Genomic DNA, 27,747 nt, shown 5'->3' on the forward strand with positions numbered 1-27,747 from the left:
CCCCCCCCGCTTAACAATTAAGCAGCAGAAAATATTGTGAAATATTATTACAATTTAGAGGAATTGGTTTCTATTTTAATATATTTTAAAATGTAATTTACAAATAAATAAAATAATTTAAAAATACAAGATATGTAGTGTGTTGCCCCCCTCCCCCCCAAAAAAATTAAGCAACAAAAAATATTGTGAAATATTATTACAATTTAGAAGAATTGGTTTCCATTTTAATATATTTTAAAATGTAATTTACAAATAAATAAAATAATTTAAAAATACAAGATATGTAGTGTGTTGCCCCCCTCCCCCCCAAAAAAATTAAGCAACAAAAAATATTGTGAAATATTATTACAATTTAGAAGAATTGGTTTCCATTTTAATATATTTTAAAATGTAATTTACAAATAAATAAAATAATTTAAAAATACAAGATATGTAGTGTGTTGCCCCCCTCCCCCCCAAAAAAATTAAGCAACAAAAAATATTGTGAAATATTATTACAATTTAGAAGAATTGGTTTCCATTTTAATATATTTTAAAATGTAATTTACAAATAAATAAAATAATTTAAAAATATAAGATATGTAAAATTTTTGAATGGTAGTGAATTGGTTTCCCCAAAAAAAGTTAATACACAAAAAACCTTTTTAACATTAATAATAATAAGAAATGTTTCTTGAGCAGCAAATCAACATATTGCTTCAGAATGATTTCTGAAGCATCATGTGACACTGAAGACTGGAGTAATGATGCTGAAAATTCAACTTTACATCACTGGGATAAATGGCATTTTATAATATAATTAAATAGATAACAGTTAACAATAGATAACAATTTTAATTTGTAATAATATTTCATAATATTCACTGATTTTACTATATTTTTAATCAAATAAATGCAGCCTTGGATCGCATAAGAGACGTCTCTCAAAAATCTTTTTAAAAAAATCTTAATTATTTCATGTTTTGAACAGTAGTGGATGTCATAACTGTAAGTTTATTTCTCAGAATGTGATTTTATATCCGACAACATAAATGTATTTCTTATTTAAAACATGATCTTATAATGACTTTTTATTTTTTACTATAAAGGACTGAAACAGGCTTTCATAGACTTTTCAATCTTCTTTCACAGGACCTTCCAAGGTTCACAGAATCAAAATTTTGCCTTCATTGTTGCATAAAGTTACACACACACACACACACACACACACACACACACACACAGCTCTAATTTGCTTATGCTCACCTTTCTCTGGACTTTCACCGAATCCAGGCAGCACGTATCCATTTTGGTCCTCTTCTCCTTGAGTCCCTGTGGAGGTTGTTTCGGGAGGTCCTGATAGGCTGTCCCGCTGTGACATGTAAGCGCTGTCCTCACGATGTGTGACCCTCCTCATGCTGCCAACCAATGAGAAGTCCTCGTTCATTTCCAGCTCCACCGCAGTTCCCTGTCCCTCCGAGCTCTCAGAAACTGTGCATCCAGAGTCGAGACGGGACCGAGAGGCCCATCCCGTCTACAGCAAAATGAGGTGGACAATATATTGATTATAAGCTGTATATTAGGCCATATGCTCTTAGATATGTGCATTATACCTCCAATATTCATTCCTTACACATCAAATGTAGTTTTTATGTGGATGTATGATTAAAACCTTACCTGTGCTGAGCTCTCCAGACCAGGCGTCATTGGTAGATATCCAGCAACATTGGACGGAGTAAGACTTGACTGGTGTAACAATAAAAAGAGAAGTGTCAAAAAGATATGTAGCTTATTAATTCATTATTTATAGAGCCTCCACAGATCATCTGAAAATATACGCTAGCGTTCAAAAGTTTGGGACTAGTAAGATTTTTTTAAAGAAATTAATATTCTTATTCTATTAGAATGCATTAAATTTACAAAATTAAATTGTTGCAAAAGATTTATATTTCAGATAAATACTATTCTTCTGTTTGAGCTCTGAAAAATGAGTATGATGCTGTCCACAAAAATATTAAGAAGCACATAGTTTTCAGCATTGATACTATTAAGAAATGTTCTTTCTTGAGCATAATTAGAAGGATCATATGACTCTGAAGACTGGAGTAATGATCCTGAAAATTCAGCTTTGCATCAAAGGAAGAAATGTCATTTTAAAATATATCAAATTAGACAACTTTCAATGTAAAATGCAGACTAAGTGAACATAAGAGAGGCTTCTTTCAATTATATAAAATATCTTACCAACCTCAAATTTTTTGAATAGTGAACGATGTGCATTAGTCTATTTTCAAACCTTCATGTATTAATTCTGATCAATATTATAAAACACACCCGATGAGAATCTATACGCAGTCTAGAGAAACTCCTAGATGGCGTTATGTAGCGTGGCATGTCTGTGGTATCTTCCAAGACTTCATCTTCCTGGTCCTCCAGCGCCACCCCTAGAATGTCCATCTCAGTTCCTCTCTGATGGGACTCTTCTGAGGCCGCGTCAGGAGCTCTGTACTCCTCCTAGTGGTGGAGCACCAATCAACAACATTCATCTAAACAGCAACATACAATGAAGTATGATGAAATACTCCATCAGTTTGACTTACTTTGATGACGAGATATCGGGAGGGGTCTCTGGCCATTCGGGTGAACTCATTGGCTAGCTCTTTAAAAGTTGGCCGAACATTTTCATCAATCATCCAACCTGTTAAAGTAAGCCAATAAATATTTATTTAGTCAAATACATAAAAAAACGAAAATAAATCATATGTTAAAAGTGAAAGTAAATAATGCTACAAGTGAATTTAAGCATCTCAACATTATAATGTAATAATAACCTTTATTTGACCCTCTAACTCTAGCACTTTCTATTCTATTTTAATTCTACTTTATGCAATTAGTTAGAAATTTTAATATAGCTCTGTGCATGTAATATTGCATCTTTTATTGTCCTCATTTGTAAGTCGCTTTGGATAAAAGTGTCTGCTAAATGACTAAATGTAAATGTAAATAATGTACAATATAATGTGCGCAAAATGGGTAATCATTTAATTTAACAGTATTTTTAAAATTATGAATGTTTTTAAAGCACGCACAAGCATATTTTATTATTGTTAACTAATACCAAAAGAAAAATCATAAAAAATATAAATATTAAATAAATATTCAATATTATATTGTATAAAGTTATATTTAAACTGAACTTAAACATTTAGAAATGCATATATAAAACTAGCAAACACAAAAAAGCACAAAGGAAAATTACTAAAACTAAACTAAAAAATACAAAAAAATAAAAGCTAATAAACTTTTATTTTAAATACTAAAAAAACACTGCAGATAAAAAAAAAAAATCTAATATCTGATTTGGTACTTATATATTGTGCATCGCTAATTTTCATTTACAAACTTTTCATGCTAACATCTGCAAGAATGTATATGTAGAGTGTCAAGATGATAAAAGAGATAAAGCACAAGATCACTGCCACTTTGCATTATGGGTTATAAGACGACTCAACTCACATTTGACCATGACCATGTAGACATCAATGGTGCAGATCTGAGGTTGAGAGAGGCGTTCCCCTTTCTCTAACAGATCAGGTACTTCTTGTGGTCGCATAGCAGAGTAAGGCTCCGCCCCATATGACATCATTTCCCAGACTGTCACACCTAGAGATAGAGTGACCTCTTGTTAAATCATCAGATCCAAAGTGCAGTGTTTTACAGTAGCATTTTATGGTGCGACACATGGACTCACCATAGCTCCATACATCACTCTGGTGTGTGTATCTGCGGAACAAGATGCTTTCCAGCGCCATCCACTTAATTGGCGTCTAAAAATGACAAACATTAGGGAAAGGGTCAGAGGCACAGTTCAGCGATACTGCTTGAGGAACTGCTTTGAATACAGTAGCAGTACATATACACTAACAATCAAATGTTTTGAATAATTAATTTTTTTTTTCATGTTTTGGAAAAAAAGTCTCTTATGCTCAACAAGGCTTCATTTATATAATTAAAACACAGTAAAAATAGTAATATTGTAAAATACTATTACAATTTAAAAGAACTCTTTTTATTTGAATATATTTTTAAATGTAATTTATTTCTGTGATCAAAGCAAACTTTTAGCATCATTACTCCAGTCTTCAGTGTCACATGATCCTTCAGAAATCATTCTAATATGCTGATTTGAGCTCAAAAAACATTGACTGTTTTCATGGATTCTTTAATGAACAGAAAGTTCATTAAAACAGACATCTTTTGTAACATTATAAATGACTTTACTGACACTTTTAATCAATTAAATGTGTCCTTGCTGAATAAAATTATGCATTTTTTTTTTACATCTTTCTTACCCCAAACTTAGTGTATCAGTTTCCACAAAAATATTAAGCACAACTATTTTCAACATTCATAACACTATTTTTTTCTTGAGCAGCAAATCAGCATATTAGAATAATAAAATAATAAATAATAATAAAATATTTCAGAATATTCGTTTTTACTGTATTTATTTATTTGTTTTTACCATGTGTAATTATTATTTTCAAATAAATGCAGCCTTAGTGAGCATAAGAGACTTCTTTCAAAAACATTGGAAAATCTTTATTATTTCAAACTTTTTAAGTCTGCTTTACATTAATTTCATTGAAGAAGTATTTCTTGTCATCAGGGTAGAGGAGGTCAGCGATGCCATAATCAGCTATTTGAACCATAAAGTCGCTCTTGAGCAGGATGTTGCGGGCAGCCAGGTTCCTGTGGACCATTCGCTGCTCCTCTAGATAGTACATACCCTAGGAGGAAGGCGAGGAAAGTCTTTAGTTGTTAAGTGGGCTTGAAATGATCTGAATACCTTGAAACACATTTTGTGCCCCTCTCACCTTGGCAATCTGCACACACCAGTTGAGCAGTCTCTGAGGGTTGAGGCTCTCTCTGCGCTGCCGGATGTGCTCCAGCAAAGACCCCTGTGGGCTGAGCTGAGTGACCAGCTGCAGACTGGGCCCGGGACAGATGCCTAAGAGCCGGACTATATACGGGTGGTCCAGGCTCCCCATACCCAACATATGCTGCAGGACAGAAAGAAATCATTTACAACGCCATTTAGTATGTGGGTTGATTTTGAATGTTTTTATGTGGTTGTTTTGTAAAGGATATTAATGAATACAAATTAATAGTCATCACTTCCTAATTTAAAACTTCTAAAAGTCACTATTAACAAAAATTAAATTAAATTAAATTAAATTATTAACCAGTAATTGTGTTTGTTTATTATCACATAGCACTTTTAAAAGTTTGGGATCAGTAAAAATGTTTAGATTTGAAGCTAAAAATACTCCTTTGCTCACCAAGGCTGCATTTATTTGATCAAAGCTACAGTAAAAACAGCAAAATTGTGAAATATTATTACAAATGAAATGTATTGATTTCTATTAAAATATATTTAAAAATGTAATTTATTCCTGGGACGCAAAGCTGAATTTTTAGCATCATTACTTCAGTCTTCAGTGTCACATGATCCTTTAAAAATCATTCTAATGTGCAGACAAGGATGCCCGCTGTCTCCCCTGCTGTTTGCTATTAGCATCGAACCCTTTGCCCAGCTTATACAGGACGACAGTGCAGTTAAGGGCATTATAGTGTGTGGAGAGGAACATAAATTGTCATTATATGCCAACGATGTCCTACTCTTCCTAATAGAACACTGCAAAAATGGCTTATCTTGCTTAGTATTTTTGTCTCGTTTCCAGTCAAAATATCTAAAAATTCTTAAATCAAGATACTTTTACTAGATAAGCCAAATGACTTAAGATATTTAGTCTTGTTTCCAGAGGGAAAAAAATAAATTAAGTGCATTTTGCTTAAAACAATTTAAATTATCTGCCAGTGGGGCAAGTAAAATATTCTTAAAACAAGAGTATTTTACTTACCCACTGGCAGATAATTTTACTTGTTTTAAGCAAAATGCACTTCATCTAGTTTTTGTTTTAGTTTTTGATACAAATACGTACGAAAGATGTATTTGATGCTCTTAAAGAAATCTTATCAAAATATAACAAAATATACTTATTACAAATTCTACTTGCCGCAGCTATTAAGTGCATCACATGCAGATGGTTAAAACCTGACCCTCCATCATACAATGTCTGGATTCAAAAAGTGTGGGAGCTGTACGAAATGGAACAAATCACATATGCATTGCGACTTCAAAAAACAACTTTTCTAAAGATGTGGGCCCCTGCCATGCCTTTAATATTTCAATAATGAGCTATACTGGCATCCCCCTTCTCTATCCACCTTATTATTTTATTTTTTTTTACTTTATTTTTTTTTTTCTTTTTTTCTGCTTTTCTGTGATCTTACTAGGTGTACTGGGATGTTTTCATTTTCTGCATAACATGTCTGATATAATTGAGACTGAGCTACTGTCAATGTAGCTGGAATATAAAGGACTAACATGTTAAACTGTAATACTGTACTGTATGCAATGTTGTGGTTCAGAATAAAAATAAGTTTCAAAAAATCATTCTAATATGGTGATTTTCTGCTCAAGAAACATTTCGTCTTATTATTAATGCTGAAAACAGTTGTGCAGCCAGGGACGCGGGAAGTAGGGGTGCTGAGGGGACTGCAGCACCCCCTGTTTTCACATGGTTGCAAATGCAACGGCAAGTTTGTTCATTTAAATTTATTCAGTTTTAGCATTTAATAATTTATTTGTAATGATCTCTGAAATGTGTAAGTGGGCTATAACAAACCCATGTTTATCTTTATAAACATGATTAATTTTACTTGTGATGTTTTCTATATGGGAGCCTAATCCTCATGAACACGTGATGCTGGCGCGTGGTATCGGACGTGAACTATACACAGAATAACTTCACTATTAACAAAAATTAAATTAAATTAAATTAAATTATTAACCAGTAATTGTGTTTGTTTATTATCACATAGCACTTTTAAAAGTTTGGGATCAGTAAAAATGTTTAGATTTGAAGCTAAAAATACTCCTTTGCTCACCAAGGCTGCATTTATTTGATCAAAGCTACAGTAAAAACAGCAAAATTGTGAAATATTATTACAAATGAAATGTATTGATTTCTATTAAAATATATTTAAAAATGTAATTTATTCCTGGGACGCAAAGCTGAATTTTTAGCATCATTACTTCAGTCTTCAGTGTCACATGATCCTTTAAAAATCATTCTAATGTGCAGACAAGGATGCCCGCTGTCTCCCCTGCTGTTTGCTATTAGCATCGAACCCTTTGCCCAGCTTATACAGGACGACAGTGCAGTTAAGGGCATTATAGTGTGTGGAGAGGAACATAAATTGTCATTATATGCCAACGATGTCCTACTCTTCCTAATAGAACACTGCAAAAATGGCTTATCTTGCTTAGTATTTTTGTCTCGTTTCCAGTCAAAATATCTAAAAATTCTTAAATCAAGATACTTTTACTAGATAAGCCAAATGACTTAAGATATTTAGTCTTGTTTCCAGAGGGAAAAAAATAAATTAAGTGCATTTTGCTTAAAACAATTTAAATTATCTGCCAGTGGGGCAAGTAAAATATTCTTAAAACAAGAGTATTTTACTTACCCACTGGCAGATAATTTTACTTGTTTTAAGCAAAATGCACTTCATCTAGTTTTTGTTTTAGTTTTTGATACAAATACGTACGAAAGATGTATTTGATGCTCTTAAAGAAATCTTATCAAAATATAACAAAATATACTTATTACAAATTCTACTTGCCGCAGCTATTAAGTGCATCACATGCAGATGGTTAAAACCTGACCCTCCATCATACAATGTCTGGATTCAAAAAGTGTGGGAGCTGTACGAAATGGAACAAATCACATATGCATTGCGACTTCAAAAAACAACTTTTCTAAAGATGTGGGCCCCTGCCATGCCTTTAATATTTCAATAATGAGCTATACTGGCATCCCCCTTCTCTATCCACCTTATTATTTTATTTTTTTTTACTTTATTTTTTTTTTTCTTTTTTTCTGCTTTTCTGTGATCTTACTAGGTGTACTGGGATGTTTTCATTTTCTGCATAACATGTCTGATATAATTGAGACTGAGCTACTGTCAATGTAGCTGGAATATAAAGGACTAACATGTTAAACTGTAAGACTGTACTGTATGCAATGTTGTGGTTCAGAATAAAAATAAGTTTCAAAAAATCATTCTAATATGGTGATTTTCTGCTCAAGAAACATTTCGTCTTATTATTAATGCTGAAAACAGTTGTGCAGCCAGGGACGCGGGAAGTAGGGGTGCTGAGGGGACTGCAGCACCCCCTGTTTTCACATGGTTGCAAATGCAACGGCAGGTTTGTTCATTTAAATTAATTCAGTTTTAGCATTTAATAATTTATTTGTAATGATCTCTGAAATGTGTAAGTGGGCTATAACAAACCCATGTTTATCTTTATAAACATGATTAATTTTACTTGTGATGTTTTCTATATGGGAGCCTAATCCTCATGAACACGTGATGCTGGCGCGTGGTATCGGACATGAACTATACACAGAATAACTTTAATACAAGGAGATAATGGCGCAAAAGCGAATTTCAGATTTTTTTAAATGCCCGTCCCAGCAAAAACTTTCCAAAATAGGCATCCAACACCAGCCCCAGCACGAGCACCGACGTAAGTGAACCAGCTCCAGCACGAGCACGGAGACAAGTAAGCCTAGCGGACCCAGCCCAACCCCCGAGATTGATCAGCTACTATCGATAACTTCAAAAATGTGATATGCAGTCAAATTTCCCAGTGTGTATGCTACTTAAAGGAGTGTTCATATTGACGCACTTGTAGTGCTTTGTGGAGTTGTCAAATGAGGTGACCACCGCCCCCCCGCCTCCCTTTCACCCAACACGGACACACACAGCACCCCCAACCAAAAACATCTTCCTGCGCCCCTGTGTGCAGCTTAATATTTGTATGGACTCTGTCATATATTTTTATATTCTTAATTGAATAGAAAGTTCCAATAAACATCATTTATTTAAAATAAATTTTTTGTAACATTATAAATGCTTTTACTGTCACTTTTGATCTTTGCAGAATAAAAGCATTAATTAAAACAATATTTCTAAAAATATTTGTCAAGTTCCCCGTTTACTGTATATCTGTAATTTTTTTTTAAATATTTATCGCCCACAAGGCAAACTTTCAAATAATCGTTTACCATAAGTAAAAATAAAAAAAGTGCATAAAATGATTATTTTATGCAAAAATAACAATAAAATAAACATAAAGCAAACAAATAAACTAATTTATCAGTGTATATAGTATATTAGTAGTGTATATAGGCAATGTGTGTGTGTGTCTTACATCTGTAATTTCCTGAAAGGTCTGTCGTCCTGTACGGTCTTGAATAGTCTTGATAGCCACTGGAATCTTTACCGTGTCTCCCTCTGGTATCCAAACCCCCTGTGAAGAAACAAATGAAATACAGTTAAATAACAGAGTAAGAGAGTCAACATAAGCAAGAAAACAATGTATTAGGAGAACACCCAGAGGAAATGCTTCAGTAAGTGATATGAGCTATTGTCAGGTTTCGGGGTGAGCTCATGTAATGACATGAGAGCGTGTAAGTACAATACCTTGTGCACAGTGCCGAACACTCCAGAGCCGAGAGGTTTGATCTTCCGTAGCTCAGACCCCCTCAGAATCCGTGCATGAACTTTCACGCCTTTTTCTCCAGGATCCAGTGGTTCGAAACTCTAAAACACATTTTTAAACCTTAGAAAACTTCACAACACTTCAACAGTTCAATTTGCTGGTTCATATGCATATGTGCACACACCTCCCCACTCTGCAGATATCTCCTCATGGCACGTTTTCTGCGGATGGCGACACTTCTGCGATACAGAACGCTCAGCACAAACACTGAGAATGCGAGCAGCACCCCGAATATAACGCTCAGCACTATTGCTGTCACAGGCAACCTAAAACACAAAATGCATAATTACACACTGACAGGCAGCTGCAGGCCACACATCACACCAGCAGGGGGAGACACTTACCCAGCATCTGACCTGGACGGATCCACACAGTCATTCTGACCTGGACCCAAACATCTGACACAGAAGACATACAGGCATCTTTAACTGATTTGCAAAAATATTTCAGTAATATTAGGCATTGCAATGACATACAATACTGTTTTTTATTTTATTTTAAAAAGAAATGAATACTTTTAATAATTCTTTTAAAGAAATTAATACTTTACAGCAAAATGTGTTCAATAAACAAAAGATTTCTATTTCAAATAAATTCTGTTCTTTTAAACTTTCTATTGGTTAAAAATCCTGATTAAAGTTTCTACAAAACTGTTAATCAGCACAACAGTTTTCAGCATTGATAACAATATTTCTTGAGGAGCAAATCAACATATTAGAATGATTTCTGAAGATCATGTGACACTAAAGACTGGAGTAATGATGCTGAAAATTCAGCTTTGCATCACAGGAATAAATTACATATACATAAACAAAACTGTGCAAATATATGGGCTAAATGTAAAAAATGTAAAATAGAAAATATTTAATTTAAATAATTTATTATTAGACTTAATTTGAACACTTAATTTATTATTATTATTTATAATTTATACAGAAATAATATGTGATATATAACGGCAACTTTAAATGTTTTCTATTTTAAAGTCATTTATTTCTTTAAATACATATTAAATACACTTTAAATATATATAATTTATTTTAAAATGTAATTTAATGTAAATTTTACTGTATTTTTAATCAAATGAATGCTGCCTTGTTGAAAATAGAAAACAGTTCTTTTAAATTGTAATAATATTCTAAAATATTACTGTTTTTATATTTATTTATTTATTTTGTAAAATAAATGTACCCTTGGTGAGCACAAGAGAATTCTTTCAAAAATAAAAAAAAATAAATAAATCTTGTTAACCCCAAACTTCTGAATAGTAGTGTACACTTATGCTTGTGAGGAATAAACTGGCCACTGCGTCTTATATTAATTGAAAATTAATATCTCAGAGTTCAAAAACAGAGTTCAGAGTTCTTAATTTACTGTAAATCTGATTTTTCTTTTTATCCCCCATCGGGCAAACTGAATTTTTTTGTAAAACATTTTTTGTGCATTTTATGCATATTAACCCTTTATTTCATATAATAAATTGCACTTTATTGACATTCTGAGCTTCCTCACCCCAGGGTGCAGTTGGCATAGCACGGTTGGCATTTGTGCTGGCTGTTGGAGAACTTATAAATGATGAGCCCGTTCTCCCCCTGAACCCCCTCTGGACATGAGGACACACAGTACGGCCCGTCCTGCAAATGCGCACAGGCTGCACACTCGTCAGCACCCTGCAGGAAGAATAAAACAGAGAGATTATTTAATAAATCAAACAATCCGTGCAAACAGTGAATGACATTCTATCAGAGCTCAATAGATTACACACCGGTCCTGTGCAGGTGTGTTTGCCGTCCTGTACTGCACACTCCTGGTGACACGGCATACACTCTCTTTTAGGTCCGGCAAACTCGCGTTTTTCACTGTAGAGAGCAAAAGAGATCATTCAGGGGTCTGGAAATCTCTTCTTAGTAGTTCTCACAGTACTAAATCATTCGGGATATTGTTTTCTCATCTACAGCACACATATTAAAACAACACTCACTGGGTGTGTCTCAATCCACTCCCTAGTTCACTGCCTAGGGAGCACGTGTCTTGGCACCGTTTCAGTGTCAAAATTACAGGGCACTGAAATTTTCATTCCAGATTGGAAATGTCACATTTTTTGCAGTCTTTTAGTCAACATAAAATGTTACAAATAGTTACAATCTAATTAATGATATTATGTGGCAATTAATTACTACCCATATAACACTTAATAATCATTTATTGTTTTAGATGAGAACAGCTTTTTACAGACATTACAAAAAGTAGGAAACATAGCATAAATAATGATAATAAATGCATATTAATGTTTTTCAAATAAATATTATATAATAATAAATATTGAAATATGATTTTTTTTTTTAATGATACGGTATAAAACTAAAACTGCCAGTAGGTGGCGGTAGGTCACTGTCTGAGTGAATCGTTTAGTCATTCACTCAACCGATTTGTTTAAACGGCTGATTCATTCCGAAATTAATAAAGTGACTGTCTTTATGAATAAGTCACTGAATCGGCTGACTCAATTCATTTAAAAAATGCAGATTCATTCATTACAACAGTTAGCGGTACACACACACACACAAACACACACACATTTAATAATAATAATAATTTTAATGTGTTTTTTTCCATAATCAATTGCACCAAATGTAACAACAATGACGATGCATGTAAAATAAATAAATAAATAATGTCGTATACTGACCCTGACAGGAAGTTGCATTGTGGTACACATGTCCCTCCTCTGCTGTAGTTCTTACAAGACACACACTGATTGGGTCCCGGACCCCAGCAGCCCTCAGATGAACACAGGGGATCACACACATGCCCTTCTTCAACTACAAACACACAGCAATGATGAATATAGTTAATTAGCAATAATGAATAATGATATTTTTATCTTTAATATTTTTAGAATGTTTTCATGTTCTTTCACATTTAATAAGCAACATATTCCAGAGGACTTCTATGCAGGAACCCTCTCCAAGAGAAGTTGTGTCTTTAAATTCATGGCACTATCAGAATTAAAGAGATAGTCCACCCAAAAATGAACATTTGCAAAAGAAGATATTTTGAAGCTCATCAAGCAGTTACAGTTCTCACTGACTTCGAATGTATTTTTTGTCAATGGGAACTGAAACTAAACTCTTTGGTTACCAATATTCTACAAAATATCTTATTTTGTGTTCCACAGAAGAAAAACAATTACATTAATTACATGGGGGTGAGTAAAAAATAACAGAATTTTCATTTTTGGGTGAACTATCCCTTTAAAACCACTTCCTAATGACAAACTAGTCTTTCAGACAACCCATAACTAGTCCATTTTAAACATTTTGGTAGTACAGCATGTACTCACTGCACTGCTCTTGTGGGTGGTTGTCTTTGATGTCGAGGGGTTTCTGGCGGCGCCGAGGGCTGCTCCCGAACAGACGTGTCCAGTTCACAGTGTGGTGATAACAGAGCTGCTTGTTTCCAGTGATGTAGATGCCTCCGTCACCGATCCGTTTCAGTGAGCGAAGACCCAGGGACTTCAACGTAGGAATCTTCATCACCAAAAGCGAGTAACCCCTAAAGGAGAACATGTGGAAAGGTCATTTGAAAAATAAAAGACAAATGAAATTACATGGTTCTTTCAAGTCAACATGAAATTGACTGACACATTTTTTTTTTTATTCGGATTGCTGGTTTCATTGATGCATGTGAAAATCTATAGATTCCTAATTGATCAAATCAAGTCCCACTGAATATGTTTCATTCAGAAATCTATCAGTTAATGAGTTCAGTTTATTCTTGATTCTTTTTAGCATGAATATTTTCATTTAGATTTACCTTTTAAAGGTTTGTGTTTTTTGTCTCTAATGCCACCAAGGCTGCATTTATTTATTTTTTAAATAGAGTAAAAACTGTAATACTATGAACAATTATTACAATTTTAAATAACTGAAATTTTAATATTTATTATTTGAAATAGAAATCCTTTGTAAGATTATAAATATCTTTACTGCCACTTTTGATCAATTTAATGCATCCTTGCTGAGTAAAAGTACAAAAAAATGAATATAACTACAAACCTTTGAATAGTAGTGTATGTCAGATAACTAACTAAAATAGGTTGTGAACACAATTTCATGTTGACTTTAAGACTCTTGAAATCCCAGTCTAAAACTGCTGCAATGTGTTAGTTGCAACAACAAAATCAACCTTCAAAAAATAACATCACTTCCGTTCCATGTACTTTCATGAGGACCCTAGCCATATAATTCAAATAACATCTCAAGAGCCTCATTCATAAATGAACATTTCATGATCGACAGAAATGCTTCCATGCAAGATTCCCAACCACCAATCTGAAGCTTAGAAATACCACACCACTGAGCGGATTGTAAAGCACTTAAAATATGAGATTCGAATGATTTATTTATGAATATATAGAATGATCAAGCAAAGAGAGAAAAAGGAGTACAAGCTAAAAGCTAAACACACAATCCTACCTCTTACTGCTTATTCCTCTGGAGGTAGAGCATGAAAGCAGTACAAAAATTAATAATGAATGTCACACAACTTTTAGAAATGTCAGGCAAAAATGAGATCGGAATTATAATACTGACATTTTTTTTTTTTTTTTACTTTTCCAAAGAAACTTTGTAACTATTTAGAATTGTTTTCATTAATTAAAAAATTAATATTTGATGAAAACCTTAAACTTACAAAACTTACATGAAAAATAAAACTTGCATACTTAAATAAAATAAACTAAATATCAAAATAAACTAAATAAATAATAAAAACTAAGAAACACATAACATGTAATAAAATGATAATATATTAATAGTACTAAATTGTTTAACTTGTTGCTAGGCTGTTGCATACTGGTTCAAATAAAAAAAATCCCTACACTACATATGGTCCCACCTTAAGTGTAAGTAAGGTTTTTTTTTAATTGTTTAATTGTCAGCTAGATAAATCCAATCACTTCGAAAAGTAATAGCACACCTCTCCATTACAAGTTGGATGATTTAAAGTATCGTTCATGTCTGTAGCACAAACAGTGCAAGCACAGCTAATAACATGAATGCTTTGTTTACACTGATGCAGAGTTAAGAAATCAGGAGACAATGTAAATGACTAACAAACAAAGGATGGGCGGGTTGCTCACCTGTACAGAGTTCTTCCCTGTATTGTTGCTAGATTTGAGAAGACAGAAAGATCTTCCAGCTCTTCAGGCCAAGACTGAATACTCAGAATGTCTGTCAAGCAGACAGAAGACTGAGTTAGATGATGTACAGAGAGGGCAGAAGAAATGACAACGATACACACACCTGTGATTTCTCTGACAGTGTTGAAGATCTTCAGTTTCTTTGGATTGAGAGCACTAATATTATTGTAACGGTCTCTGTAGAGGAAAGAAAGGTACAGAAAGGTCACCATTTCTGAACAGCATGCGATGCATATTGCAACTATATTTGGGTCACTTTTGGCCAAGTGGACTTTTACAAAATAAACTCCTTTCACGCTCTTATTAGTTTAATTTGTACAAGAGTGGGTAATAAAGGAGACCACTTTCATTTTTGTCATGAACATTTCAATCACCAGTGTCTCAAATGCTGATGATCTCAAATCTCACCCTCTAATTCCTGTTACAAGGAAATGCAGGCTGCCCTGAATCTTAGTGCAGTTTATGAAGCTGTCGATGTTCTGAGAGTCTACGGTCTGTCTGGAAGGTGTACCAGTGCCAACACATGCTGCACAAAGAGAGAAATCAGAGAGAACACAGGTATGGTTGAGAACACACAAAGATGGACATGAAGGAGATTGTGCTTGCTTCTGAACGAACAGTGAAGCACCTTTTAATAATAATGCTAAGCAATAACAATGCAACTCATCTTTGGAGACATACAAGAGTGGCATACTGTTCATTAAAGGTCAAAAGGTCAAAGACAACTTTATTGTAATTTTTAGCACATTTTGTGGCAATGGTTAAAAATAAAACAGTTCCTTCAGGGAACAATGGTGACACATTCAGTGGATATTCAAAAGGACTAAGAAAAAGACAACAGTGAATATAAACAACGGCATTACAAGTATCATATTCAGGAAAATCAGTAAATCGTTCATAGTCTTTAGAGGTTTTTGCTTGTAAAGTATTTTTTTCCCCCAAAAACTGCAAAAAGCTTTACATAAACTATTGGTCGAATGTTTGAAATAATTTATTCATGTTTTTAAATGAATTAAGTGTTTTTTGCTCACCAAGGTGGCATTTATTTGATCAAAACTACTGTAAAAACAGTAATATTGTGAAGAATGATTTTCTATTTTCATATTTCTTTAAAATGTAATTTATTTCTGTGATGCAAAGCTGATTCATCATTACTCCAGTCTTCAGTGTCACATTATCTTTCAGAAATCAAAAAATGCTGATTTTCTGTTCAGTTGTTGTGCATTATTACTGGTGCTTAATTATTAATAATGGTTCTTATTATTACCAATGTTGAAAACATTGCTTAAACACTGCTTAATATTTCTGTGGAAACTCATACATTTACCGTGATACATACTGAGGACTGAAGTAATGATGCTGAAAATGTAGCTTTGCATCACAGGAATAAATTTCATATTAAAACATACTAAAATTGAAAACAGCTGTTTTAAATTGTAATAATATTTCTATTTTACTGTATTTATTGAATAAATAAATGCAGCCTTGGTGAGCAAAGATGTCTTTGAAAACCATTTTAAAAAATCGCAATAATGCCAAACTTTTGACCAGCAGTGTAAAAAAAAAACAATAGAAGTCTATGGTATGCACCCATTTAGATAACTGGGCAAACAAAGTGTGCATGTTACCTTTCGGACAGAGACCCCCACACGGCTCACATCTTTTCACCCCTTTTTTATCCACCTCCATCTTGTCTGCCGGACAGCTGCTTACACACGAACTGCCGTCTACAACAAAGTTAGCTGAAGAGAACAGAGCAAATAAGTATACACTGTATGAAAATTGTCAAACTATTACCATAAATCCTACAAAAACCCTATTTAGGTCCCATTAGGAGAGTGGGATATTCAGTTTTGGCATTAAAACCTACATTGCTATGTTACAGGTAAATGATTTCCATGTAACCCAAGGAATCACTTACTAGGACAATGTGATACACATATTGTGCCATATTGGTATTTTGCATTAGGATTTGGTTCCAATTTGAACGTCACTTTATTATAGATGAGAGCCTGTGGACACTGCGGCACACATGACCCCGAGTTGTTAAAATTTCTGCAGGCCTGTGAACACACAGACACCCAAGTCAAAGCAAGCAAGGTTTGATTCATGAATCTGGTATGTAAGTGCAACACATGTTCAAGAACTGGTGAAAGTGTGTTGAACATACAAAGCAGTTGGTGTCGAGCGGCCCGGTGCAGCCCCCGGCACACTCTATGTGACAACACTCGCTCGGGCTGCGGCCGAAACAGCGGCCATTGCACTGTGGTGCGCACACTGTCTTAGTCACTGAGAACAGGAGAGAAACATAGTGAGCAGTGTGTGTGAGAGATACTGAAAGTTGAACAACGTGTGTGTGTGTGTGTGTGTGTGTGTGTGTGTGAGGTTCCAAGGACTTACAGATTTGACAAGAGTCATTTCCTGGACCCCAACACCGACCCCCACAAGACCCATGACAGGGAACTAAACAGAAAATGCACTATAATTTATACATTTCCATAAGATCATCATTCAAACTTAATATCACAAGTAAATCTTCAACTACATATATAAAATATATAAAATGGTGAACCCCTTTAAGCCTCCTGAGTTATGAAAAGACAAAATTTGAGCCTCTGATAACATTTATTTATTAAAATGTATCATAAATATTTATATAAAAATTGTTTGTTCATTATACACTACCATTCCAAAGTTTGTGGTCAGTAAGATTTTAAAAAAGAAATTAATAGTTTTCTTTTACTTGATTTGAACTGATAAATAGTGGCAGCAAAGAAATGTATAATGTTACAAAAAAAAAATTTCAAATGAATGCTGTCATTTTGAAAGTTCTATTCATCAAAGAATCTTGAAAAATAAAATGTATCAGGGTTTCCACAAAAATATCAAGCAGCAAAAACTCCTTTTCAACACTAATATGCTTCTTCAGCAGCAAATCAGCATATTAGAATAATTTCTGAAGACTGGAGTAATGATGCTGAAAAATCAGCTTTATACCATCACATGAATAAATTACATTTTATAACATATGAAAATAGAAAACATTTATTTTAAATTGTAATAATATTTTACATTATTACTTTTTACTGTTTTTTTAATCAAATAAATGCAGCCTTGCTGAGCGTAAGAAACGTCTTTCAAAAACAGTAGAAAAATCCCATTAGTAAAAAGTTACCAATCCCAAACTTTTTAACAGTATATTAACATATATTATATTACATTGTAATGTTTTATGTCTCCTTACATTCTGGTCCATTGTCTTCGATGATGATTTCTGCCCCACTGTCTTTCACAATGTCTAGCCAGTTAATCTGCGGTGCATAGCTCAATATATATATATACAGGTGCATCTCAAAAAAGAACACAATATTAGAATATCGTGAAAAAAGTTATTTTTTGTAACTTATTTCAAAAATGAAACTTTCATATATTCTAGATTAATTCCATGTAAAGTAAAACAAAAATCCAGTATCTCGAAATATTAGAATATTTACATTTGAATTTCATTAAATGACCATCCCTACAGTATAAATTCCGGGTATCTCTTGTCCTTTGAAACCACAATAATGAGGAAGACTGCTGACTTGGCAATGGTCCAGAAGACGATCATTGACACCCTCCACAAAGAGGGTAAGTCACAGAAGGTCAGCCAGTTAATCTGCGGTGCATAGCTCAAGAATTTATTCTGGATGATCTGCACTCCACCCTCCAGGATCTCTGCAGATAACAATAAATATGAGAAATATGGAAATATTAAGATAAGATCAAAGATATAATGGTAGAACTCGGAACTTGAAACCTGTCCTCTAAACTCTCAGAAAGAAGATATAACATTTTGCATTTCATTTGGAAATCAAGGTCTGGAGCCTGCAGGAAGACTGGAGAGACACAAAATCCAAGCTGCTTGAAGTCTAGTGTGAAGTTTCTGAAGTCAGTGATTATTTGGGGTGCCGTGACGTCTGCTGGTGTTGGTCCATTGTGTTTTATCAAGTCCAAAGTCAATGCAGCCGTCTACCAGGAGATTTTGGAACACTTTATGCTTCCATCTGCCGACAAGCTTTATGGAGATGCTGATTTCCTTTTCCAGCAGGACTTTAGCACCTGCCCACAGTGCCAAAACCACTTCCAAGTGGTTTGCTGACCATGATATTACTGTACTTGATTGGCCAGCCAACATGCCTTACCTGAACTCCATATGGAGTCTATGGGATATTTTCAAGAGAAAGATGAGAAATAGATGAGCTGAAGGCTCAATAGTACCTCAGCAGTGCCACACTGATGCTGTCATTTGTGCTAAAGGAGCCCCGACCAAGTATTGAGTGCATAAATCAACATATTTGAAAGATCTTGAGCTTTTCTGTTTTGCAAATCCTTTTTTTATTGATATTAGGAAATATTCTCAACATACTTTAAAGATCTTGAACTTTTCTGTTTTGCACATCCTTTTTTTGATTGATCTTAGGAAATATTCTAATATTTTGAGATACTGGATTTTTGAACTTTCATGAGTTGTAAGCTCTAATCATCAAAATAAAATAAAATATAAATGAAAAAAACTTTTGAAATGTTTTACTTTGCATGTAATGAATCTAGAATAAATGAAAGTTCCACTTTTTGAAATAAGTTGCAAAACATTAACTTTTTCATGATATTCTAATTTTTTGAGATGCACCTGTGTGTGTGTGTGTGTGTGTGTATATATATATATATATATATATATATATAAACACAAAGAGATTTTACAAATATTTTTTTCTAGGATTTTTCCTGGAGAAAATTTTAAAGTTGATGCCACAAAACAAGGGTGTTGTGAATGTTTGCTATGGTTTTGTTAGGTGATTGTTAGGTGATTGCTATGAATAATCAAACATTACTAATAAAGATACAGTATATACTGTGTTAAGATTTTACAAGAAGTAACATTCATATTGATTCCACACATTGAGTCACAATGAAATTAGTAAGAGGTTAAAGGAAGGGCAATGGAAAAAATGACAAACATGTTCATTGATTCACACACTCAGAGACACACAATGGAAAGACAACATGGATTGTACTTCACATTAGAAGTGTCGTGTTTGCTGAAGCAGGCTGGGACATGCTCGAGCCTAATTGTAGCCATCTAACATCAATCTCCTAGAATTTATCACGATGAACAATATACTATAGGATTTTTCTACAAGCTATAAGGCAGTCACAACTATGTGTCGGTCCAAGTTGGGGTTTATGAAGAGGTAATGCTCATTTGTGGGTGAATTCCTTGAATAAACCACACACACATAAAAATATTTTTCTGTCCGTTGACTCACTCTTCCACACCACACCCTCCAGAGAGTCTTGTTGCCATAGAAAATTTGTGGGCGTTTTGACAGGATGTGTTTCTGTGGGTGAGAATGTGTCACCTGTCACGTATGTGTGAGCGCACCTGTCAAGTGTGTGAGGCCCAGCTCCTTTAGTCCGTACACTCCGTCTTTCTGATAGTTGACGAGGATGGCGAGAGCGAAGCGATCTTCGTACAGAGACGTCCCTCGGATGACTCGCAGCTGTTCCAGCGGTAAACGTCTGAACTGGTTTATGGCGATGAGGATGTAGCCCGTTACTTCACGGATAGACTGTGAAGAGGGGTCGGGTTACACATTCATCAAATGAAACATAATAGACATACAGACGCAGACATGAGCCCACACAAATTAATCTGGTGTGAGCTCATGCACAGCTTATGCATGCTTTATTCAGAAGTGGCCTGATCTCTTGTTACATCTTTAGATCCTACAAACTTGCTCTATTTTCCTCACCTGTAGGAATGACAAATCGCGGTTGTGCTCCATCTGTGTGATCTCCAGGTTTCCTATGACAATCTTGCAGCCCGTGTACATCTCCTTCATGAGCTTGTACTGGACCTCAGAGCTTCCTGTCACACTCAGCGAGTTCTGCGTGCCTGTACACACTGTAAAGAGAGAGAGAGAAAGAGATAATTAATTGTAGCAAAAAACAAATGCGCGACCATTTGGAATTTAAGTTTTTGAAAGATGCTCTTATGTTCACCAAAGCTGCATTTATTTGATCAAGAATATAGTAAAATTGTGAAATATTATTACAATTTTAAATAACTGTGTTCTGTTTTAATATATTTTAAAATGTAATTTATTCCTGAAATGTCAAAGCTGAATTTTCAGCATCATTATTCCAGTCACATTATCCTTCAGAAATCACTCTAATATGCTGATTTGCTCAAGAAATGTTGTTTAATATTTTTATGGAAACCGTGATAGGCCTACATTATTTGAAATATAATTTTTTTAACAATATACATGTCTTTACAATCACTTTTCATCAATTTAATGCAACCTTGCTGAATTAAATTATTAAATTAAATTTAAATATTAAATTAAATTAAAAATCTTTTACTTAACTTTTACTTAAACTGTCAAACTTTTGAACAATAGTGAATAATACATTTCTATTGAAAAGAAAATGTTCAAATATCTTTGTATAATGACTGCTACAATATATAATATCTATCATATTACTCAGTGTCCTCTGTTAATATTTAATATTTCATGCCTATTTATATGTGGTTAAAATTAGTGGGATAATGACCAGCAATTGTATATAAGCAAAAAATAATTCAACAGGGGTCATTATTTACAGTAATGACTGAATGCACATTATGCCATATTCAATGCAAAATAAAATCTGAAAAGATGCATCATCTGATTATATCACAATCTCAGCAAATATTTAATATTTCATGCCCATTTATATATTAATGTGGTAAGAAGTTTTGTAATTACTAGGATAATGACCAGCAATTGTGTATTATCATCACAAAAATAACTTGACAGGAGTCATTATTTACAATAATGGCCGACTGACTGCACATTATGATCTATTTAATGCAAAAGAAATCTCCAACTGAGCATCAGCTGATGATATCACAGATAGAGCTGTTGTTGTTTTTCTTTCATTGTTGTTCATGTAGTGACATCAGGAAGGCAAAATGAAAGGTAATAGAGGACTAAAGGAGTTTGAGGTGAAGCTATTTTGCATTTCCAATTTTGCCCTAGTCAAAACAAGCCATTACTGAGGGTGGGAGTCTAGGAAAAAATATTCCCATTAATACTTAGAGGTGCTCAGAAATGCCCGCAGGAGCCTTTACAGATTAAAATTCAAAGAAACAGAGTTCTTCTGAGAATATGGTCCATTTATGACCCATTAGGATCAGAATGCAGGTTAAAAAGAGCATATGAGATTAAAGAATCACACATTCATAATGGCAGGTATAGAAGTGTTTCTGTCCTCATAATGCTTCTCTTCATTTCATGCAAACGAACTGTAAAACACAGGCACTTACTGATAACACGTACATACTGTAAACTGTTAACAGTGTTACAGAGTCCAACAAATGGGCCTAAATGTCTCTTGTGAAATACAAGCAGATGTTCGGTCCAGCCACACTGGTGTGATGTGTCGGCCAGACATTGTGCTTTTCAGAAAGAATTCTTGTAGGTCCAGGCTGTATTTAGAAATCTTTTAGTTCTTATCAAACTTCTCCTTTGGTAAACGCAGGGAACGCTCAAACACAGATCACAGCAGTCTTATTTTAGTATTTTTGATATACTGTATGTTTATAGGTTTTGTTAGTATTTTGAATTAGATTTTATTTTATATTTTTCACTTTAATTTTAGTTTGTTTTATTCATTTTGTTGTCTGTGTCTTTTTTTGTGTAAAAATGTTATATTTTGTTTTAGTTATTTTACTACTTCAAGTTAGACTAATTGAAAATGAGAAATTAAAATATAATAAAATCATTTGTATATATATATATATATATATATATATATATATATATATGTATATATATTAGGGGTGTAACGGTTCACAAAATTCATGGTTCGGTTCGATACGACACGGGTGTCACAGTTCGGTATGTTTTCGATACAGCAAAAACAAAGAAATGCCAGACAAATCCGAACCGTCATATTTGTGTACCGTTACACCCCTAATATATATATTGTGTTATTTTAGTTATTTATTTTGTTTCAAGTACTTATGGTCTCAGTTTTAGTTTTAGTTATTTAGTTTAGAATCACAGAACAGTGAGATAATTGGTATATTTTCTTAAATTCTCTTTCCACTTGGTACAAAATACATGCTAAACAAATACAGTCTTGCCTTTAACACATACACAGTTCCCATATTATAGATACATGTACTGAGAACCTGAACAGATAAGATCTGGAGTTGAACTTTAGGGTGTTATGGCCCACAATGGGACAGGTAAGGCAAGAAAAGGCTTCAAACCATCAGTTAAACCAGAAGTATTGAACTTTTACCTGCTTAGATTATTCTCTTGAGGAAAAAGACCCCAGTATAATCACACCAAACTCAACAAATCATGCAATTAAAAGTCTGAGATTTCAATATGAAACATAACATCTGAGTTATGCTATCAAATTAATTTGATTTCATTTAACTCTATGTCAGCACATGCCTCAATTATAAAATTTAGTCTACTTCAGACATTTGACCTGAGATACCTAAAAGGTTGCTAAAGTTGAAACAGAACTGCGAGCTTGCATTATGAAATAGCAACCTCTGAGCGTTGCAATTGTCCCGTAGGTTTAAGTTCACAGAAGCGATTAAATGGAAGCAGCAACACTGCATTCCTCCTGTAATATTCCTAAGAACAGGAGCCCTAAAACAAACAACCACAAGTCTCATTTCATAACTCTCCTTGTGAAAAAGAAGTGCACCTTATTGTATTGAATGTGTACTTACTTCAACTATTATAAGAGTTTGTGTTTAAAAACTGTACTTGCAGAAAATATAACATTAATAAAATAGAAGGCCACTTAAGTGTAAAGTTCATTTAAAAAGTCCTGGCAGAATATTACCGGTACATTTCCTGTTAAATTTACGGACATTTCCTTCAACCCTAAAACAAAACACAAGGTAAACACCTATTAACAAAGTAGATTGGGCCATATTTCTATACAGATTTTTCTTAAAGTGAACAGTATGTTTCTTAATACACAGACGTACACTTTTAAAAAGCAATAATGTCAATCAACATGTCAAATTAAACATTTTACTAATAATAATATAATATAATAACAGTTTCCTGTTTCCTGGTCCCATTTGACTTACATAGTATTTGTCCATACTGTTTGGTTACCCACATTCTTCAAAATATCTTCTTTTATGCTTAACAGAAGAAAGTCAGTCACATATTTAAAATGACATGAGGTTGAGTAAATTTTGGTGAGCTATCCTTTTGAAAGAAGCATGAATTTAAAAAAAATTTTTTTTTTTAAACTTTAATATTCTGCTGTTCTAAAAGCATGAATGTGTTCATGTGAACGGCCCTCAGTGTGTGCACTCAAGTGTGCAGACAATGATACAATGCTCCCATTCAACCAGAGCGCGAAAACAAGTGTAAGAACCGCCAAAACTCAAACAAACGCTCACAAAATACACACGCTAGGTTCAACTATCAGGTTCACATCACAGGTATGAGAAACAAAAGCCAGGGGAGGTCTAAAGCGGCACACAACAGAAACTTGGCCGCAGTCACAAAGAGATTATCCAAACCTGACTGATTGGTTCTCACAGGCATAAATACACATAAATCTACACATTAATGTCTGAATCATTTATTGTCATTAAAGGGTCAGCTAACACACAACACACAGGCATGCACACACACAGAAACCATACCTAGCTTAATGACTTTGTTTTGCACCTAAAAGCCATTCAAAGTTACAGGTTACTGCTGTTCCCCGGGCAAGAGAAGGAATTATTTTGATTTATCAGACACATGTTTGTGTATGTGAGTATGTGTGCATGCAATATGAAATAAAATAAAATATAATAAATAATTGATGTTTTTTATTTTATTTATAAAAAAAATATTTTTTTTATCCCATCTTAATATGCTATAAGAAAGTCAGTCATAGGTTTATATTTATGAAAACTGTAAACACTATGGTGCTATCAAAATATTGGGTAATACTTTCCAATAAGTTAATTGTTAATTAGTTAATGCATTGTTTACCCACACATTACCCATACATTGTTTTTTAGCTTGAAAACCCCAGGTAACATTTAATGTGATTACATGGAAAAAGGTTAAATTCTTACACTGTTCAATTTTTTTATTTGTAATGTTATAAAGTATCCCTTTAATTGACATTCGGAGAAAAGAGTACTACTGATCAGAAAGGACTACTTCAAATTTTAAAACATTTGTTTTCTGTGATACAAGATGAGATCAATTATGAATTTTTTTATATTTACTGTATATTTAATGTTCATTTAGATGCAATCCCCCACACTGTTTTAGTTATTTACTACATAAATACAAAGTTCTACCATGAAACTCTAGGCCAATAGGTTCTAACTCATCTGATAGAATCACATCATTACTGAAGTCGTTTTAATTGCATGTGCAGCCAGGGACGGACTGGGAGTAAAAAACGGCCCTGGATTTTCTCCCAAATAGGCCCACCACAACTACAAACAACCACTACTATCTCACAATATTACAGCAATCAATGTATTGCATTTATGGCAAATAACATCACAAAACCCATAGTGGCCCTGCTGAAAAAAACAATAGAAACCATCACAGAAATTCTAATGGTTTCCACTACAAATGCCATTACAAACATTACAAACAGGGATTGAAATTAACTTTTTTACTCACGAGCCAATTTGGCTACTACATTTTTAAGTTACCGGCCATTCATAACTTCTACCAGCCAAAAAAACCCCGAAATAAACCAACAGCTTGAGTCTGTCTACAATGTAGACTCTACATGACAAAGCGACTGTTGCAAATCATTTTGTGTCGGTACTCTGACTCCTGAATTTTTTGATATTTTTCATATTCTGTGTGGTCAGTTCACAGCAGTGATAGAAATTAATCTTGTCCAATAAGTTTAGATTGATTTTTACCTTTATAAATCCATTTGTACTAAAAGTGTGCATCATCTTTTGGGTCAAATTCTTACATTTAATCAGGCAATTATAACAATACTACATTTAGGCTGTTACTAAACAAATGAATGCCAGTAAGTGGCAGCAAGTCACTGTTAAGTGAGTCATTGCAAATGAACCTAATCATTTAAACGGTTGATTTTGCTCAGAGACGCAAAACAGCTGCTGTGTTTGGAATGTTTTCTGTTGGCGAAATAACGCAAAAACAGCCAATATGGTGTCTAAAACGTAAGTCTCTTGATATTAACTTATTGTTTATTGAACTGTTGTATAAAATCAATATCACATTTGTAACCAAGTGAACATAACTTACGAAAAGTAACCCGCCAAACTGGCTAGTGATTTGACAGCGTTACCCGCCACATCTGATTTTTACCCGCATTTGGCGTGTTGGCGGGTGTTAATTTCAAACCCTGATTACAAACCATCAACTTTTAATCATTAAAACCATTAAATAATGGTTTTCTGTAGTGTGTTTTGGGAAATGCTCCATTAGGATTTAGTGGTTTTAACAATAATAATATTTAACAACAATAATAGGCAACTAATTACCAGTAGAGACCAATAGAGTCCATTACAATTTCCATTCAAACCAATACAATTTCCATTATAACCAGTAAAAGCATTACAAATTCTATTGATGGTTTCTATTGTTGTTGTTTTTTTCAGCAGGGGATTGAACTGCATTAGCGCCCCCTTTTGTCGGCTGTCAACGTCACTTAATTTGACACTTTTTCTTTGATGATGAACCAGCCAAGCCGACGGCCGTCGAACGTTCTCCAGAACGTCCAGATGGCCAGTCCGCCCCTGTGTGCAGCCAATGAGCTTGCTGCTCAACATTCAAATACTTGGCTAGTGTTTGCTGTAGAAGTTGTAGCGCACTTCAGAAACCCTCCACCTCCCCCAGCTCCACCTGTATAGATCTGCAATGGGGTACTTTTATGTACGCTATATATGGGGGTTATTTCATATGTGTTATATGTGCAGCAGCAGTATTTCTGACATGCTCACAGCAGCATATCTCTGGATGGACTGGCAGTAGCAAATCTTGGTACTGGTTCTGCTGCAGCAGCACAGCAGATCTATTCCACCAAGACCAAACACATTAACATTGCCTTGCACATTACCATGCTAAAACTCTCCGGGAGTTGTCGTGACAGAAATAAAGAAATGCATGATTTGTAAGGGATTCTATTCAGGGGGTCGCAGTCAAATCAGATTGGTCATGACGTGGGATTATGTGACTCTGTCCAGTAGTTTCACCTGTTGCCAGATCACCTGGACTACACACCTGTTGTTGTTCATGCCATTGTGCTCCACCCTTCTTAGTCAACACTACTGCACAGGCCAAAGGTCAACCAGTGCATCAAATCACATCTCACTCTGTCTCTGTATATGAGCCAAAACAGATTGTTTTCCTTGTGTTGTCTAGTATTTTCTTCATGGATACTTCCTGCATTTGATAATTCCTCATTAGCAAGTACAAATTATGTGAATGTACGCAATTTACAAAATACTGTATTTAACCACTGATGCAACCCAATATTTAAGATTTGGGTGGAATTAACAATAAAAACATACATTACGACTGACCACTATTTTGAAAACTGGGATCCTCTTTGAATAGGGCCACAGTTGACCTTCTGTGTAGACGAAACCAAAAAACTAGACAACTAAACAACTAGACAATATTCTAGCGAACATTAATGAGATTCAGTACAAGAAGTAGGAAAATGCAGTTGGCATCACAAGTTCAAACTCCTCTGTGATTCCTTCTTTTCAGAAGACAGCCGTTGAGTCAGGGAACAGGTTAAACTAAATCTACTGGTTGAGTCACTTGTTATTTGAACTGAGCACTGATTTAGT

General features: G+C 34.1%; 1 protein-coding gene across 1 annotated transcript in view; it reads right to left on the bottom strand.

Annotated features, from left to right (window-relative positions):
- Positions 1-27,747, bottom strand: part of LOC107678205 (receptor tyrosine-protein kinase erbB-3-like) — a 30,834-nt gene that overhangs the window by 1,857 nt on the left and 1,230 nt on the right. Inside the window, 28 exon segments of the mRNA XM_016473402.1 lie at positions 1,246-1,513; positions 1,657-1,725; positions 2,314-2,493; positions 2,580-2,677; positions 3,496-3,642; positions 3,731-3,806; positions 4,614-4,769; positions 4,857-5,042; positions 9,326-9,424; positions 9,598-9,717; positions 9,801-9,942; positions 10,021-10,074; positions 11,189-11,346; positions 11,442-11,535; positions 12,366-12,498; positions 13,020-13,231; positions 14,155-14,172; positions 14,820-14,910; positions 14,983-15,056; positions 15,288-15,405; positions 16,508-16,621; positions 16,801-16,942; positions 17,050-17,168; positions 17,280-17,342; positions 18,124-18,185; positions 18,533-18,596; positions 20,305-20,491; positions 20,675-20,826. Of these exon segments, the coding sequence (XP_016328888.1) occupies positions 1,246-1,513; positions 1,657-1,725; positions 2,314-2,493; positions 2,580-2,677; positions 3,496-3,642; positions 3,731-3,806; positions 4,614-4,769; positions 4,857-5,042; positions 9,326-9,424; positions 9,598-9,717; positions 9,801-9,942; positions 10,021-10,074; positions 11,189-11,346; positions 11,442-11,535; positions 12,366-12,498; positions 13,020-13,231; positions 14,155-14,172; positions 14,820-14,910; positions 14,983-15,056; positions 15,288-15,405; positions 16,508-16,621; positions 16,801-16,942; positions 17,050-17,168; positions 17,280-17,342; positions 18,124-18,185; positions 18,533-18,596; positions 20,305-20,491; positions 20,675-20,826 (3,396 nt within the window).

This window comes from Sinocyclocheilus anshuiensis, unplaced genomic scaffold, assembly GCF_001515605.1.
Source record: "Sinocyclocheilus anshuiensis isolate Anshui unplaced genomic scaffold, SAMN03320099.WGS_v1.1 scaffold648, whole genome shotgun sequence".
NCBI classification, from domain to species: domain Eukaryota; kingdom Metazoa; phylum Chordata; class Actinopteri; order Cypriniformes; family Cyprinidae; genus Sinocyclocheilus; species Sinocyclocheilus anshuiensis.